General features: G+C 40.3%; 1 protein-coding gene across 3 annotated transcripts in view; it reads left to right on the plus strand.

Annotated features, from left to right (window-relative positions):
• The window catches only part of BIN2 (bridging integrator 2), a 32,370-nt gene extending 18,604 nt beyond the window's left edge, over positions 1–13,766 (plus strand). Inside the window, exons 5-13 of one of the 3 annotated variants that reach the window (XM_070410210.1) lie at positions 118–213; positions 1,649–1,756; positions 2,030–2,115; positions 3,244–3,319; positions 4,150–4,232; positions 7,604–8,369; positions 10,572–10,652; positions 12,460–12,534; positions 13,294–13,766. In XM_070410210.1, the coding sequence (XP_070266311.1) occupies positions 118–213; positions 1,649–1,756; positions 2,030–2,115; positions 3,244–3,319; positions 4,150–4,232; positions 7,604–8,369; positions 10,572–10,652; positions 12,460–12,534; positions 13,294–13,323 (1,401 nt within the window). In that variant the 3' untranslated portion in view covers positions 13,324–13,766. The other 2 variants (XM_070410211.1, XM_070410212.1) reach the window with 2 other exon arrangements.
• Positions 13,767–14,698: the final 932 nt, after the last annotated feature.

A 14,698-nucleotide genomic window follows, 5' to 3' on the forward strand; every position in this document is an offset into this window, starting at 1 on the left:
GATTCTTCTCAGTGCTCAAACAAGGAAGTCCATTGCAGAAAGACTTTGGGTATTTCCCTGGTATGCAGTTGTTGAGAAGTGGAGCCCTCACAACTCCCCTTTGCCTCTGTCCCACAGAATAATGATCTCCTTTGGGAAGACTATGAAGAGAAACTAGCTGACCAGGCTTTGAGGACCATGGAAAACTATGTAGCCCAGTTTGGTGAAATTAAGGTACTCACTGGATTTACATAATCAGGGATGGGTTATGAGTGGCCCATATAAGAGACCATATTGGGTTAAACTTATAAGCTGAGTTAGAGCCCGTGGTTAGGAACAAAGTTGAGTAGGTTAGGAGAAGGATTAAAGTTGAGGGTTAGTCAAGAGGTTAGGGTGGAGGGTTAAAGGTAGTGTGGAGGTTATGTTTAGACTTAGATTTCAGTGAACTAGATTTGGACTGATTTTAAACTAGATCCAGGTTAGAGCATCCCTTTTAGTTGTTTGAAACCACTAATGAGACTAAAAGATGTTTATTGTAGAGAAGCAGAAGGAGTCATAATAGTTATCTGCAAATATTAGAAAGTCTGTTAGTTTAAAAAGGAAGTGAACCTGTTCTAAATAGTTCCAGAAAGCAGAATTAGAATTCATTCAATTATATCACCTAGTCTGCCAGGCACTAATTTTAGATTAATAGGAAGAAATGAGAGGGAGCCTTAATTTTCCCATAGTTAGAGCTTTCCCAAAACGAAGTAAAATGGAATATACTATAAGATAATGGGTTGTCTATTCTCTGTTCAAACAGAAGTCAAAGTACTTCTTAATTTAGTAATTGTAGAGATAGCTCATGTATTGCATAGGAACGTGGACCAAATAATTGTTAAGATCCTTTCAAATTCTGTGATTGAAAGAATGAGACGGGTCAATAACAGTATACTTTGTAGTTTGGATGAGATTGAGGAGACTCTCAGTGGTCATAATATTTTTATTGTGCTTTAGGATTTTCAAAGCACTTCATATTCAGCATTTGATCTTTAAAATAACACCAAAAGACAAATAAGGATACTGAGGCTTCAAAAGAGAAGGGCCTTGCCCTCAGTCACAAGGCTAATAAATGGCAGTGTTGGGCGTGAAATCCAAAACTCCTGCCTTTCAATTTCATAGGATTCTCAAGACCACTTATCCCAGAGGCTGAACTAGTTTCTAGTGAGTTCGTAGGAAATGTTAATATTTAATGCAGGCCTCCAAGTGTGGGAATGCCCTTTATTTCCCCCTGAAAACTCCCATTCTTTCCAGATAAGGGAGATCCCTTGGGTACAAAAGCATATTAGAACTTGAAATTTGCCGAAACCGGTTTGGCTCAGTGGATAGAGCGTCAGCCTGCGGACTGAAAGGTCCCGGGTTCGATTCCGGTCAAGGGCATGTACATTGGTTGCGGGCACATCCCCAGTAGGAGATGTGCAGGAGGCAGCTGGTCGATGTTTCTAACTCTCTATCCCTCTCCCTTCCTCTCTGTAAAAAATCAATAAAATATATTTAAAAAAAAAAAAAAAAAAAGAACTTGAAATTTGGTAATAGGACCCAGGAATCTTGCCTCTCTGTTTGATACTCTGTTACCTACTTCGTGGCCACTGAAGAATATCAAGGCTTTTTCCTCATGATTCTGGGTTAGGAAAGAATTGCCAAGAGGGGTCGGAAACTTGTGGACTATGACAGTGCCCGACACCACCTGGAGGCGGTGCAGAATGCCAAGAAGAAAGATGAGGCCAAGATTGCCAAGGTAAAAAAAAAAAAAAAAAGCCTGGTAAAGCCTCCCCTGTCACGCTGGGTTTAGGAAATGATAAATTCAACCTCCAGTGTCCTGAAGGAAGTCCCTGTTTCCTCTGACACTGATGCTCTAAGGATAGCCAGAGAGTCAAGGCTGGGGAGGGCATGGCTCTGAGAAGGAGAGGCATGGTTCCAAGTAAGCCTGGTCCCTGAAAGGATAAAAGCAGCAGCGTCTATCCTGGGGCTCAGGATTGAGGGGAATTGTCCTGTCTCTTTTACCAACCAGGCAGATGAAGAGTTCAACAAAGCCCAGCTTGTGTTTGAAGACCTGAACCAAGAACTACTAGAGGAGCTACCTGTTCTTTATAATAGGTAATGACTACGATTCTGGAAAGTGCTGTCACCTCATGAAAAAAAAGCATCCAAGAGTAGGTTGTAACCTCAGCCTGGCTAACTTGTATAATATTAGGCAATATTATCACTCTAGACATTGGTTTCTTCATATGCAATACAGAGATAACCATCCTTGCCCTGCCAGCTTTTCCGGCTTTAAAGACAAGATGCTTGTTGAATAGGAGAGAGCTTGCAAGTAAAGTGCTGTCATTATGCACAGTAAGAGTATCTGGTTTCATGCCACAAGGATGTATTATTTTAAACAAGCGTGGTTTGTGACCATCCACATTTACATAGATAAATCATGGGATGATTATTTCCATTAATGAAGATGTCTTTGTTTCACAGTAGGTAAAAGTACTTTAGATGTAAATTTTTTACACTGGAAGAGGAATCTGAGCAGAAATTCCATTTGTATCCTATTTTCTTTTCACTGTACAAGCTATGCTTTAATGCATTTGCAGCCATTGTATTTCATATTGTCACTGAATATTAGTTTACATATGATGGAACCTTTTAAATAACTACATGTATTCTAAAACATTATATGACTTAATTTAAATAGAAGTGAAATTTAATAGTTTCTTGAAATGTAAATTTTCCCAATTCAATTCCAGTAGAATTCCACTAATGCACATATAGCTTCACAGAAGTTCAATATTGCATAATGAGAAAGAATAATTACTTATTGTAATTGTAATTGGCCCTATATTTATTTTTTTATTTGCATGTAATATTTTCCCTTTTTTGTATGTCCTTATATTTATATAGCACTTTAAAAATTCTTCAAAGCACTTTAATGTCTGCTTCAATACCTAAAGAGCCTGAATCAGATAACTTCATGCAGCTAGAGATCTGTTACAATTTGGTGTCAGCCTGGGCTGAGTGTCTCCTCTGGCCTTCTCACTCCTGAGAGTCAGGTGTGCTCCTGGGCTGGCTCTGATGAAGCAGATCCCAGAACATCCTGGGTCTTAGGATGTGGGGTGCTTTTCTCTGATGGTCCTTGGTGGTGGCTGGCTTTGGCTAAAGCTCCTACCTTGTGTTTTCAAAAAAAGACTTTCTTTACCAACCCTTTACCTGGATGTTTGTTGTTTTGTCTCCTGATAGTCGTATTGGCTGTTATGTGACCATCTTTCAAAACATTTCCAACTTGAAGGATGTCTTCTACAGAGAAATGAGCAAGGTGAGACACAGCTGGTCAATTTAGACATCTCCGTGGATTTTTCTAGTAAATATGAAAGTAGTCCTAATTTACATAATCATTAGTATCCATATCAGCACCACAGATTTTTACCCTTTTCTCATGAAACAAAAGCACTTGATTAAACTGTGTTGACCATATTAAAGCATAAGTACATATCAGAGGGTCCTTTCCATCCCCGTTAACAAGTGAATAATAGGATCAAAACTTGAACTTCAGATGAATAAAGGAGGTTAGGCCTATGGAAGGAACAGCTGAAATGGGGAACTAAGTAGTGGAATATCTGTCTTTGGTTGCTACAGAACAAAGAGGACAGTGTTTAAGCACCAGTCAGTTTCTCTGGTAGTTCATTGGTCTTGAATAGGGCCAACCCTACCCAGGACATGCAGGCACAGAACTGACCTCATGGGGTCTTTTCTAGTCCTGGGATTCCAAGACTCTTAGCTATCATCAACTATATTCACATCCACGTGCACACATGTTCCGCTCCACAGTTATTTTGGCTAAATTATGATTTGCCTAGTTAATATTACCATGAGTTTCCATTTCCTGGATCACCTGAGAAGCTAGAATCTCAAACATCAAGGACCCAACCTTAAAAGCAGCCAGTCTGATGGAAGAAGCAGAACTTAAGAAGGAAGTCAAGGAGGAAGGGGTGGTGGGACAGGACCCTGCCAAGAAATGAAGAGGAGTTTTATAATTAAGGGTGGGAAGGTTTTATTTGGGAGAGCTGTCTGAAAGAAAGTAGAGAATGGATATGCCAGTCTCAGGTTCCATCTGGCTAGCATCTCCTTCTCTCTTGCTGGCTGTAGCTGAACCACAATCTCTACGAAGTGATGAGCAAACTGGAGAAGCAACATTCCAACAAAGTCTTTGTGGTCAAAGGACTATCAAGGTGAGCAATTTCTGAGACTCTTTCTTGTTTTACTTGTCCGGTATGTGAACATATTCAACAGTCTTGTCTTCCATCCCAAATCCTGGCCATTCCTGTGTGCTTATGTGCATGATATTGTCTGTTGTTACACCCTATATAAATTCTTTTACCTGTTATGAAATATTTCAGCTATAACTACAAGTATAAAGAGTAAGACAACAAATAGCCACATACCTACCACAAAATTTAAGAAAACAACTATATATAAAAAAGTTTAATATGCAAAGTGTCCCTGTGGGAGTTTGGGAGACCAGGAGTTCTATCGCTCGCTATGATGTGCACTGACCACCAGGGGTGGTGTGGAACGAAGGAAGGTCCCAGCTGGCAGCCAGAAGGCCCCTATCGGCCCTCATCACCAGCCAGGCCTAGGGACCCTACCCATGCACGAATTTTGTACACCAGGCCTCTAGTTATATATATAATTGAAGCTACCAGTATCTCTTCTCCACTCACTTTCCACCAAAGGTAATCACTATCTTAAATTTAGTGTCTATTATCCCCCTGCATTCCTACCGGTATAATAATTACTTTTATTATACACACAGAAATTATTTTTTTGCATGTTTAAACCATATAAATAGAATTATACTGTATTTTTTAAAAACTTCTTTTGTTCTTAGTATTGTTTGTGAGATTTATTTATTCTTGTTGTTTCATGTTGCTAGCTCTGTTCTTTCCATACTGTTATGGATGCTGTTGTATGGCTAGTTCACAATTTATCTCTCCTCCTGCTAATGAATATTTGGATTGTTTCCTAGTTTTTGCTATTACAAATAATGTTACAGTGAACACATTTTACATTTCTCTTTGTGAATATTATCAGGCGTTTCCTTAGGGTGTGTACAGGGAGTGGCATTGCAAGCCACAGAGTCTGTGCATTTGGGCTTCTTCAGCCTTACTAGATACTGCCATTGCCAAATTGTTCTTCAGAGTGATCGTTTCCATTTACAATCCACCAACAGTAAATAAAAGCCCTCATTGCTCCATATTCTTGCTATATGTAACGTTGTCATACTTAATTTTCAACCTAATGGGTATGAAATCTAATTTTTTTGCAGTTTTAATTCACATCTCCACAATTGCTAATGAGCTTGAACATCTTTTCACATTATTAGCCATTTAAGATTCCTGTTCTGTAAGTCTCCTGTTTATCCTTTTTTCAGATTTTTCATTTGGATTGTTTACCCTTTTTATTTATTTTTTTTAGAGAGAGAGAAAGGGAGAGGAAGAGAGAGAGGTAAAAACATCAATGAGAGAATCCTGCACGCCCCCTACTGGAGATTGAGCTGTAACCTGGGCATGTGCCCTGACCAGGAATCAAACCTGTGACCCATTGGTTCATGAGTCAGTGCTCAATCACTGAGCCACACCAGCCAGGCTCTATACCCTTTTTAAAATATTTTAGTTATATGAACTTTTGGGGGGGGGTTAAAAATATTCTGGATATTAATTATTTAATGATACTCATTGCAAATATTTTTAATCTGTTATGGATTGATTTTCCACTTTTTTCCTTTTTTTGTGGTGTCAATTGCCATCATACATTCTTTATGCTGGTGAGTATAAGCAATTCACTGGTCCCTCAGAATGTGATCACTTTCTTATTTGGAAGCCTTTATTCAGGACGTTTGATTACGTTCTTTCTATGGTCAAGTTTTATGCTGAGAATTAGGGATCCAAAGACATAGAGATTTGTTCTTTCCCTGAAGTGATTTACAAAAAGTTGAAAGGACAGAAAATGTGCATTAGGAGATAAGGACCAACTTAAACTTTTGCACATATAAAGTGCCTAATGAGACCGGTAGGAATGCCAGAGAGATAAGTAATTGCCAATGTACAGACAGCCTGAGAAGGCTTTAAAGAGGTGGTGAAATTGAGCTTGAGACTTGAGGAAAGAATAGGGCTCACATCTGTTGCTTGAACTTCTCATTTAGCAATTAGTTACAAACTATTAAAAAGAATCACTAAAGAGCCAAAGTAGACTTCCTAGGAGAAATCCCTTTTGATCAAAAAATTCTCTCCTCTTTCCAATATTGAAAACCATGATTCTCTCTAATTGTTCATTCATCTAAAACTTATGATTACACCAAGATGTCTCAGACCCTCGTAGGGAAATCTGGTGTTTTCTTGCTGTGTCCTGGGCCTTCTACACCTACTGACCTCTAGAATTGTAGTGCTAGAAAGAACCTTGTATCACTCAGCTTATGTCGTATCAGAAACTCCCTTAGAAGGAACTTTCTTTACCTCTTTCTCTTCCTATCCCCATCTCCCATCCTAGTGCTCAGGGCACAACACATAGTTGGCACCTGTCAAGGAAAGACTTGAGTTGCCCAATCACTCAGTGTACAGTACACAGGAGGCCTTAAGAAGGTGAGGAGTTAAGCTAATGCTGGCTGTACAAGCACTTAACACAGTATCCAGCCTACTGGATATATGTTACAGTTAAATTTTTTATTTATGGTAGTTACGTTCTATAAAGTCACCATAAGCACTAAATTAGTGAGTACTGAACCACTGTTCCCAGGGGAAACACGGTTAGGTTTCTGTGAGTCCCTGGTCCCAGCATTTTCATCAACTGATCAATACATAACCTTGTGTTCTGTGTGTTTCTGTTTAAAGACAGTTTATTTCATATATGTTGTTGATTCATTAACATTGAACTCACAGCCCGCAGAACTATATAACTCATGTCTGAACAAAGCTTATAACATACATATTTTCTCTATAAGGCACATCATAGTCCTTTAGCTCTTAGCACTTTAGCACTACACTTGGAGGCCATTTTAAACAAAAAAACCACTAACAAAAGTACAGCAGTGAAAAATATGGCAAAAGGACATGTTTACAATGTGAGAGCTGAAACAAGAAGGCAGAATATTTCCTTGTTAGACCTCAGGTGAGAAAGTGCTGTTAGGCACTGATTTTTCACAGCTTGCACATGTCCATGAATGACCATGAAAGCATCACGAGTATTGATTTTGGGTTACAAGTAAATTTTAGGGAGTCGGTGAATTTGCAAATGCAGAATCCATGAAGATCAACTGCATATCACCCATGAATCTTTTCCCTAGAGAAAATATTTTGTTAGTATGTTCTTGTTACTTTCTGGTCTCTTTTTCTTTATATATTTGTAAATAATTGAGATTTTGATATAGCCTTTTACACTCTACTTGATAACATAAGCATTATTGCAAATTATATAGACTTTCTAGTGTCATTTTATTTTATTCTGTTATTCTATAGCATGCATCATTATTTGGGGGTACTTAAAAATACCCAATAAAACTTGCATTTTTTTGCTCTTCTGAATCTGAGTGTCCTTCATTTTTTAGCAGCAGCAGACGCTCTTTAGTCATCTCTTCCCCAGTTCGAACATCTACAGTCTCCAGCCCTCCTACCTCACCTACCAGTCCCTCTACACTTTCCTTGACAAGTGAGAGGGAGTCCATCTCAGCAAGTGAAGAAGAGCTAACATCGGATCCAGCTCAGGGAGAAGACAACTCTGAGATTAAAGAAGAGCCATTAAAAGAAAAGGAAATAGAGAAAGAAGCGGCTGAAGCAAACTCCTCTGAGGAGGAAGAGCCTCTGCCAGCCTGCAATGGCCCTACCCAGGCCCAGCCCTCTTCTCCCCAGCCCACTGAGGGTGGCGATTCCCAGGAGGAAGTTTTCTCTAGCTCCCCAGATCCATCCCCAGGCAGAGCCCTAATCCCTTCAGAGCAGCCGGCATCTCTCCCAGAAGTTGTCCTCCGAACCCGAACCTCAAGTGAAGGGTCTAAACAAGTAAAGAAGAGAGCCCCTGTCCAGAGGACCTCAGCACCCCCTAATAGGCCTCCTCCACCTAGAGGCACTCCCAGCTCCAGAACCCCCTCAGGGAACATACCCTCCAGTCCTGCAGCCTCTGAACCAGGTTCACCCACCAGCCCCAGGGCCTCCTTGGGGACTGGGCCTCCAAGTCCTAGTTCTAGGGCCACTTTCGAGATTCCTCTTGATCCACAGCCACCACAGAAGCCAGTAAGAACTCCTGAGGACAGAGAAAAGGAAAACACCGACAATCTGAACCCAGATCTTTGTACTTCCCCCACCTCGGTGACCCCTCAGGTGAGAGTGCATTTGATTAAGTCTCTATTCTCTTATAACCTCCCTGTAGATCATCTTTACTATGGCCAGGTTGTCCCACAGTTAATCAGATTTTGTCATATTATAGTCTCAAGAATACTCTTGACCACTTTTTTGTTGTTGTTCTGGGGATTGTTTCACATCTCCAGAGCAATTAATTTACTGACCTGTACTCTTAGGGTATTTGACTTCTACAAAGGGCTTATCTCTAAGAATATTATGAAAGATTTCTACTAATTTTATTTTTTGCTACAAGTTTGGGGCAAAAAGAATCTATACCTGACATCTTGAGCTTTAACTTTTTAAAAAAATATATTTTATTGATCTTTTACAGAGAGGAAGGGATAGGGATGGAGAGCTAGAATTATCAATGAGAGAGAAATATCAATCAGCTGCTTCCCGCACGCCCCCCACTGGGGATGTGTCCGCAGCCATGGCACATGCCCCTGACCGGAATCGAACCTGGGACCCCCCAGTCCGCAGGCCGACACTCTATCCACTGAGCCAAACCAGTAACAGCAAGCTTTAACTTTTGAATAGGGGGTAGGGAAGAAGGTCTCACTTCAGTTTGTCATACTTGTGACTGTGGTAAATAGACCTCAACCAAATTGGCAAAGAATCATTTCATTGATAAGAAAGACCTAGAGGGAACTCAGAGAGGAAGGAAAGCAAAAAAGATGGGCTTTTGACAGATGAGATTGTGGATGAGAAAAGAATGGTGTTAAAATAGAGACACAGCCCCTCTGGAGAACAAGCAGGTCTGTGAAGAATCTAGCAATCAAGTCATATTCTATTCAGATGGAAAGGCTATCATAGAGAGATTTGATGTATTCTATGAGATTCCTGAGGGCAGAACTAGGCCCTATGTATAAAGATTTTTTAAAGTACATTTTGAATCAATACCAGGGAAACTTTTAGCAATTAGCTCTGTTAAAAAATGGTATGGAAAAAAATTTTTTAAATACAGTGGGGCCTTGACTTACGAGTTTAATTCGTTCCATTGACGGAGCTCGTAACTCAAATTACTCGTATGTCAAATCAACAGTGAACGAGTGAGACACGTGATGCTGGGCTGATGTTGTGGCGTTCACTGTGACGTTCGCTGCGCCAACTAGCGGTGGGGTATCTGAAGCTGGCTCGTAACCGGAATTTTAGCTCGCAACTCAAAGCAAAAAATCGGCCAAGAGATGGCTCATAACTCGAAAAACTCATTAGTCGGGACACTCGTAAGTCAAGGCCCCACTATATAGGGGTGCCCGGCCAGTATGGTTCAGTTGTTTAGCGTCAGTGCATGAACCAGGAAGGAGGCCACAATTGATTCCATTAGGGTACATGCCCGGGTTGCCGCTCAGTCCCCAGTAGGAGGCGTGCAGGAGGTAGCTGATCAGTGATTCTCTCTTATCATTGATGTTTCTAGGCTTCTCTTCCTCTAATTTTTTCTCTCTGAAATCAATAAAAATATTAATATTATATATATATATACACACACACACACACACACACACACACACACATATATATATGAAATGGGACACAAGGGGCTTCTAAACAACAAAATGTGATGGGCCACCATGACAAATAGTTCTCCTTCCTTGATATTAAAAGCTAAGATATATGATCATCTGTCAGGTGCAGTGTAGGGAGGATTTGGGTGAGACATCTGACTGTATGGTACCAAAATTCATTCATTCACACATTCCACAATTACTTAGTGAGTCCTTACAATGTACAAGGCACTTTCCTAGGAAGTGGGGTATTACAGTGAACAAAGCGTAAAATTCCCTGCCTTCCTGCATCTTATGTCCTAGTGGAGGAGGGGAGAAGATGAATACAAGACAGAGTAAATAAGTAAAATTATAATTAGTGGTGATAAAAGATAGGGAGAAAAATTAAGTAGGGAATTGGGGCTGAATTGCGATTTTAAACAGAGTGGCCAGAGAAGGTGACATTGGGGCAATGAAAGAGGCCAGGGCACGAGCCATGTGGCTGTCTGGGAGTATGAGATTTCTGGTACCCCTCAGATCACACTACCCTATCCCTGCCTATGCCTAAGGAAGGTTGACCACGATACCTTGGGAGCCTCCCGCTATCTGAGAGGAGTTAACATGAACAACAGGCACCAGCGTGGTATCCAGGGTGTGAAGGTTTGGAACTTTCTTCTACGTTGTCCTCTTTGATCTGCAGGGTTTTTCAGAATCTGACAAGGCAAGTAAGATGGAAGACAAAGAAGAGAACAACAAGCTCATCTTGGCTGACTCCCCTGAGGTACTAAAATCTAAGTCATCAACATTATTATGCCCTGAGACTTGATTCACATGAGGTATTGAATGTCCTAACAGAGCAAGATATAAAACTTTCTCTTGGCTGGTTTCTGGTGTGAGGTCACTATGCTGATAGAGAGATGTGGGGCATATGGATAGTGAAGAAGCCCAGGGTAATTGTGGGATTTCGAATCAAGTATAGCTACTTCTCACATTTCTGCACAAAGAAGATTAACTCAACAATATGGAAAATCCAAAATTAATTTATATTTGACTTTCTAATATATGACTGTAGTATGGAGGCAGCAATAATGTGAGCTTTTTGGCTCTGATGAATAATAAAAGAAATTTTCATTCTTGGAGTAATCTTATTGAAAGGGAGATTATGGGGACCAAGATGCTGCTGTCTATTTTGAAGAACAGGCTAATCATACTGTTCTCCTTTGGAAAGAGGTACAAGACACAACCTCCTTTCCCCTGAGGCGACCTCCTTATATTTGAGAATTACAGTGTTATTGTTTTTTGTTTTGTTTTGTTTTGTTTGAGAATTATAGTGTTTACTCACAGCCTTTCCTGTGGGATTGCTTTGGTCATCAGCTAAGGAAACCTATTTTTCCTATGGAATTAAGCAGCTAGAGCATCTTAGATCCTAGGCCTATCAGTGTCATCAATTCTCTGAAACCTTTGTCCTACTAGATCTGTTTACTTCCCTTCCCTTGCAGATACATCATAAATCGTATTTTCTCTCAAGCAGAATTATGGACATATCACATATAAAATGGATCACATATAAAAAAGATCATTATGAGGAAATTAGTTCTTGCTTAGCATTTGAAATACCTGTGAGAGGATGATAACTTTCTGGGAGGTAGTATTACCTTTCAGGTAATTCCTGGCCAGAAATCAGAGGAGAGAGCAGAAGAAAATTTTCCTATAAGGAAAAATCAGAAAATTTCAAGTAGCTGTCATACTGATAGAAATTGGTTATACTCTAAAATGGTGAATTTTATAGTGTGTGAATTAAATTTCAATTAAAAATAAATTAATTCTTAATTGTAGAGTTCCAAGGCCTTCTCCTGGCTTAGCAGCTCCTAGACAGAGCTTTTCACACTTTGGGTTCCTACTGCAGAACCTAGAACTTTTCCCAAAGAAAACATTATAGTCCAGGGGTCCTCAAACTACGGCCCGTGGACCACATGCAAATACAAATATTGTATTTGTTCCCGTTTTGTTTTTTTACTTCAAAATAAGATAAGTGCAGTGTGCATAGGAATTTGTTCATAGTTTTTTTTTAAACTATAGTCCGGCCCTCCAACGGTCTGAGGGACAGTGAACTGGCCCCCATGTTTAAAAAGTTTGAGGACCCCTGCATACCACTTGCCTCTCCTAACTGCCATAGGTTAGGATCATCTCAGTGTGTTAACTGCAGTGTATTCTTAAGGAGAGTTAGTCTAAAAGTGGTAGGTAGTGTTCTTAAGACCTATATTTATATCCTCACAGACTCCCACATAGACATACATACTGATGCATGTCACACAAATTACAGTGTCTGATTATGGAAACAACTCTGGAGCCCAAAGACCTGGATACCTGTCTCAGCAAGTCATTTCACCCTCTGAATCTTGGTTTCTTAACCTGTGAAAGAGGATGACAGTAAAGCCTTCCCTGGTGCCGTCAGGCTGTAGTGAAACAACATTGTATGTTTACCCTTTGTATTGTCTGTGACCCTGTAGTGTAAGGCAAAGAAGACCTAAGCTGAGAGGCTGGGGAGGTTGAGCCACCTCTCACTGGCAGAACTCTTCTTTTTATAGAGCCAAGGTCTCCAGCGTCGTGCCTCTGTGGTTCCAGAAGACAGCAGCGTCGCAGCACCTGAGCTTCAAGAAGAGGTAAGGTGGACAGATACACAGAGACCAAGATGGGTGGTAAGATTGGTCACTGGGAGTGCACAGAAGTTTGACTACAGATTAGAATCTTCACCATGGCTGCTAGGGGAACCCAGCAGTGAACAATATCCTTAGAGCAAAGTCAAGCAGGTGGGAACAGGGGAACCAAGCATAAACTGGGACATTGTGGGTTTGGGGTGTCCATTCCCCAATACTTGGCCTTGAACTCTCACCATAACCCTATCTCCCAAGTACTTATTTATTTCTGAACTTATTTCAAAAAGAAAAAGAAGTTACATACAAAAAGGCAAATACATATACACACAAAATATAGCAAAGTAACTCAAATATATTAATGACAGTGACATAAAATGGAGTGATTAATTAGGCAAATAGAAAAATACATTCTATGAAATAAACTTACTAAGTATGGATCACAAAATTGGTTCCAGACTTTCTAAACATCCAAGAAGAGAAAAATCTGATCCGTGCACCCAATTCATGATGCCATTCCTTCAAACGACTCCTGCTACTAAAATGAAAAGGAAATTTCTCCTGTGAATCCTTGTAAAGAGATGATGAAGGATGCAATGACCAGTATCTGCAAAAAGTTTTGACAATAATCCCAACAACCAGCTTCACTTCCCTCAATATTACATGACATGAAATATAGTTTGATAGAAGCAAATTGAGTTTTTACCCTCCTTGAGTGGTTGGTGGGAGGACAGGTGAGCATCTAATGCAATCATGTTTACTTTCCAGGTATCTACAGTTCAAAGTGCACAACTCTGAAGAGTAACTGCCAAGACCTCCCACATATGTACATCTCCCAGAGAGATTCTTCAGCTAGAGGGTATATAAGCACAGAGACTTAAGGTCTGACATTCATTTCCAGGTTCTCAAAGTGGATGCTGGTTGTCTCTAAAGACCTAGCATTAATGGAGGCTGAGGAGCAGACTTAGGGGAAGGAGGGAGGCAGACAGGCTTGGAAGAAGAGATTGTTAGACTCAGGGAATATTTAATTCAGACTTTAGCATTATTATATAATAAGACTTTATATATTAAATAAAGTGGGGCTAACATGACTATAACAAGCAAAAGCATCTATAGATGCATACACACAACCATACATCTAGAGAACGGGAAACAAATCTTGGATTTACCACTCATTTTTTCAAGACTTGAAGCCAAAAGAACATATTTTCAGATTGTTAAATAAAGCTTTATTCTATGTATGGAGTCTTTGCTTGACACAGGGAGGTTATCCCAGTCCAGCACACTGTTCTCCGAGTTGGCAAGGTTATTGCTTCTAAACCTGGGTTCAGAAATCTTTAGTCACATCCATGACCTCCAGCTCACTTGACCTTCTGGCTTTAACTATATGATGATGCCATGGGCTACAGCAGTGGTTTTCAACCTTGGCTGCACATTAGAATCACCTGGGAATCTTTTTAAAATCCTGATTTCTGGGCCTCATCCTCTGGAAATTCTGTTTCTTTGTTACTAATGATGTGGCCCCACCCTATAACAAAGAAACAGAATTTCTGGAGGATGAGACCCAGAAGTCAGGATTTTAAAAAGATTCCCAGGTGATTCTAATGTGCAGCAAAATTGAGAACCACTGGGCTACAGGCTCCTCAATCTAGATCAGAGGTTCTCAACCTGTGGGTCGCAACCCCTTTGGCGGTCAAACGACCTTTTCACAGGGGTCGCCTAAGACCATCCTGCATATCAGATATTTACATTACGATTCATAACAGTAGCAACATTACAGTTATGAAGTAGCAACGAAAATAATTTTATGGTTGGGTCACAACATGAGGAACTATATTTAAAGGGCCAGAAGGTTGAGAACCACTGATCTAGATACTCTACTGCAGGGGTCCTCAAACTACAGCCCGCTGGCCACATGCAAATACAAATATTGTATTTGTTCCCGTTTTGTTTTTTTACTTCAAAATAAGATATGTGCAGTGTGCAAAGGAATTTGTTCATAGTGGGTTTTTTTAAACTATAGTCCGGCCCTCCAACGGTCTGATGGACAGTGAACTGGCCCCCTGTTTTTAAAGTTTGAGGACCCCTGCTCTATTGCATGCACCTACCCCCCACCCTTGGTTAATAAGCAAATATCCTTGGAATGGGGTTACATTTTAGAGTTCTATCTAGT

The sequence above is a fragment of the Myotis yumanensis genome, unplaced genomic scaffold, assembly GCF_028538775.1.
Source record: "Myotis yumanensis isolate MYYU_CA2020_CCGP unplaced genomic scaffold, mMyoYum1.0.hap1 SCAF_3, whole genome shotgun sequence".
In the NCBI taxonomy this organism is placed as follows: Eukaryota; Metazoa; Chordata; class Mammalia; order Chiroptera; family Vespertilionidae; genus Myotis; species Myotis yumanensis.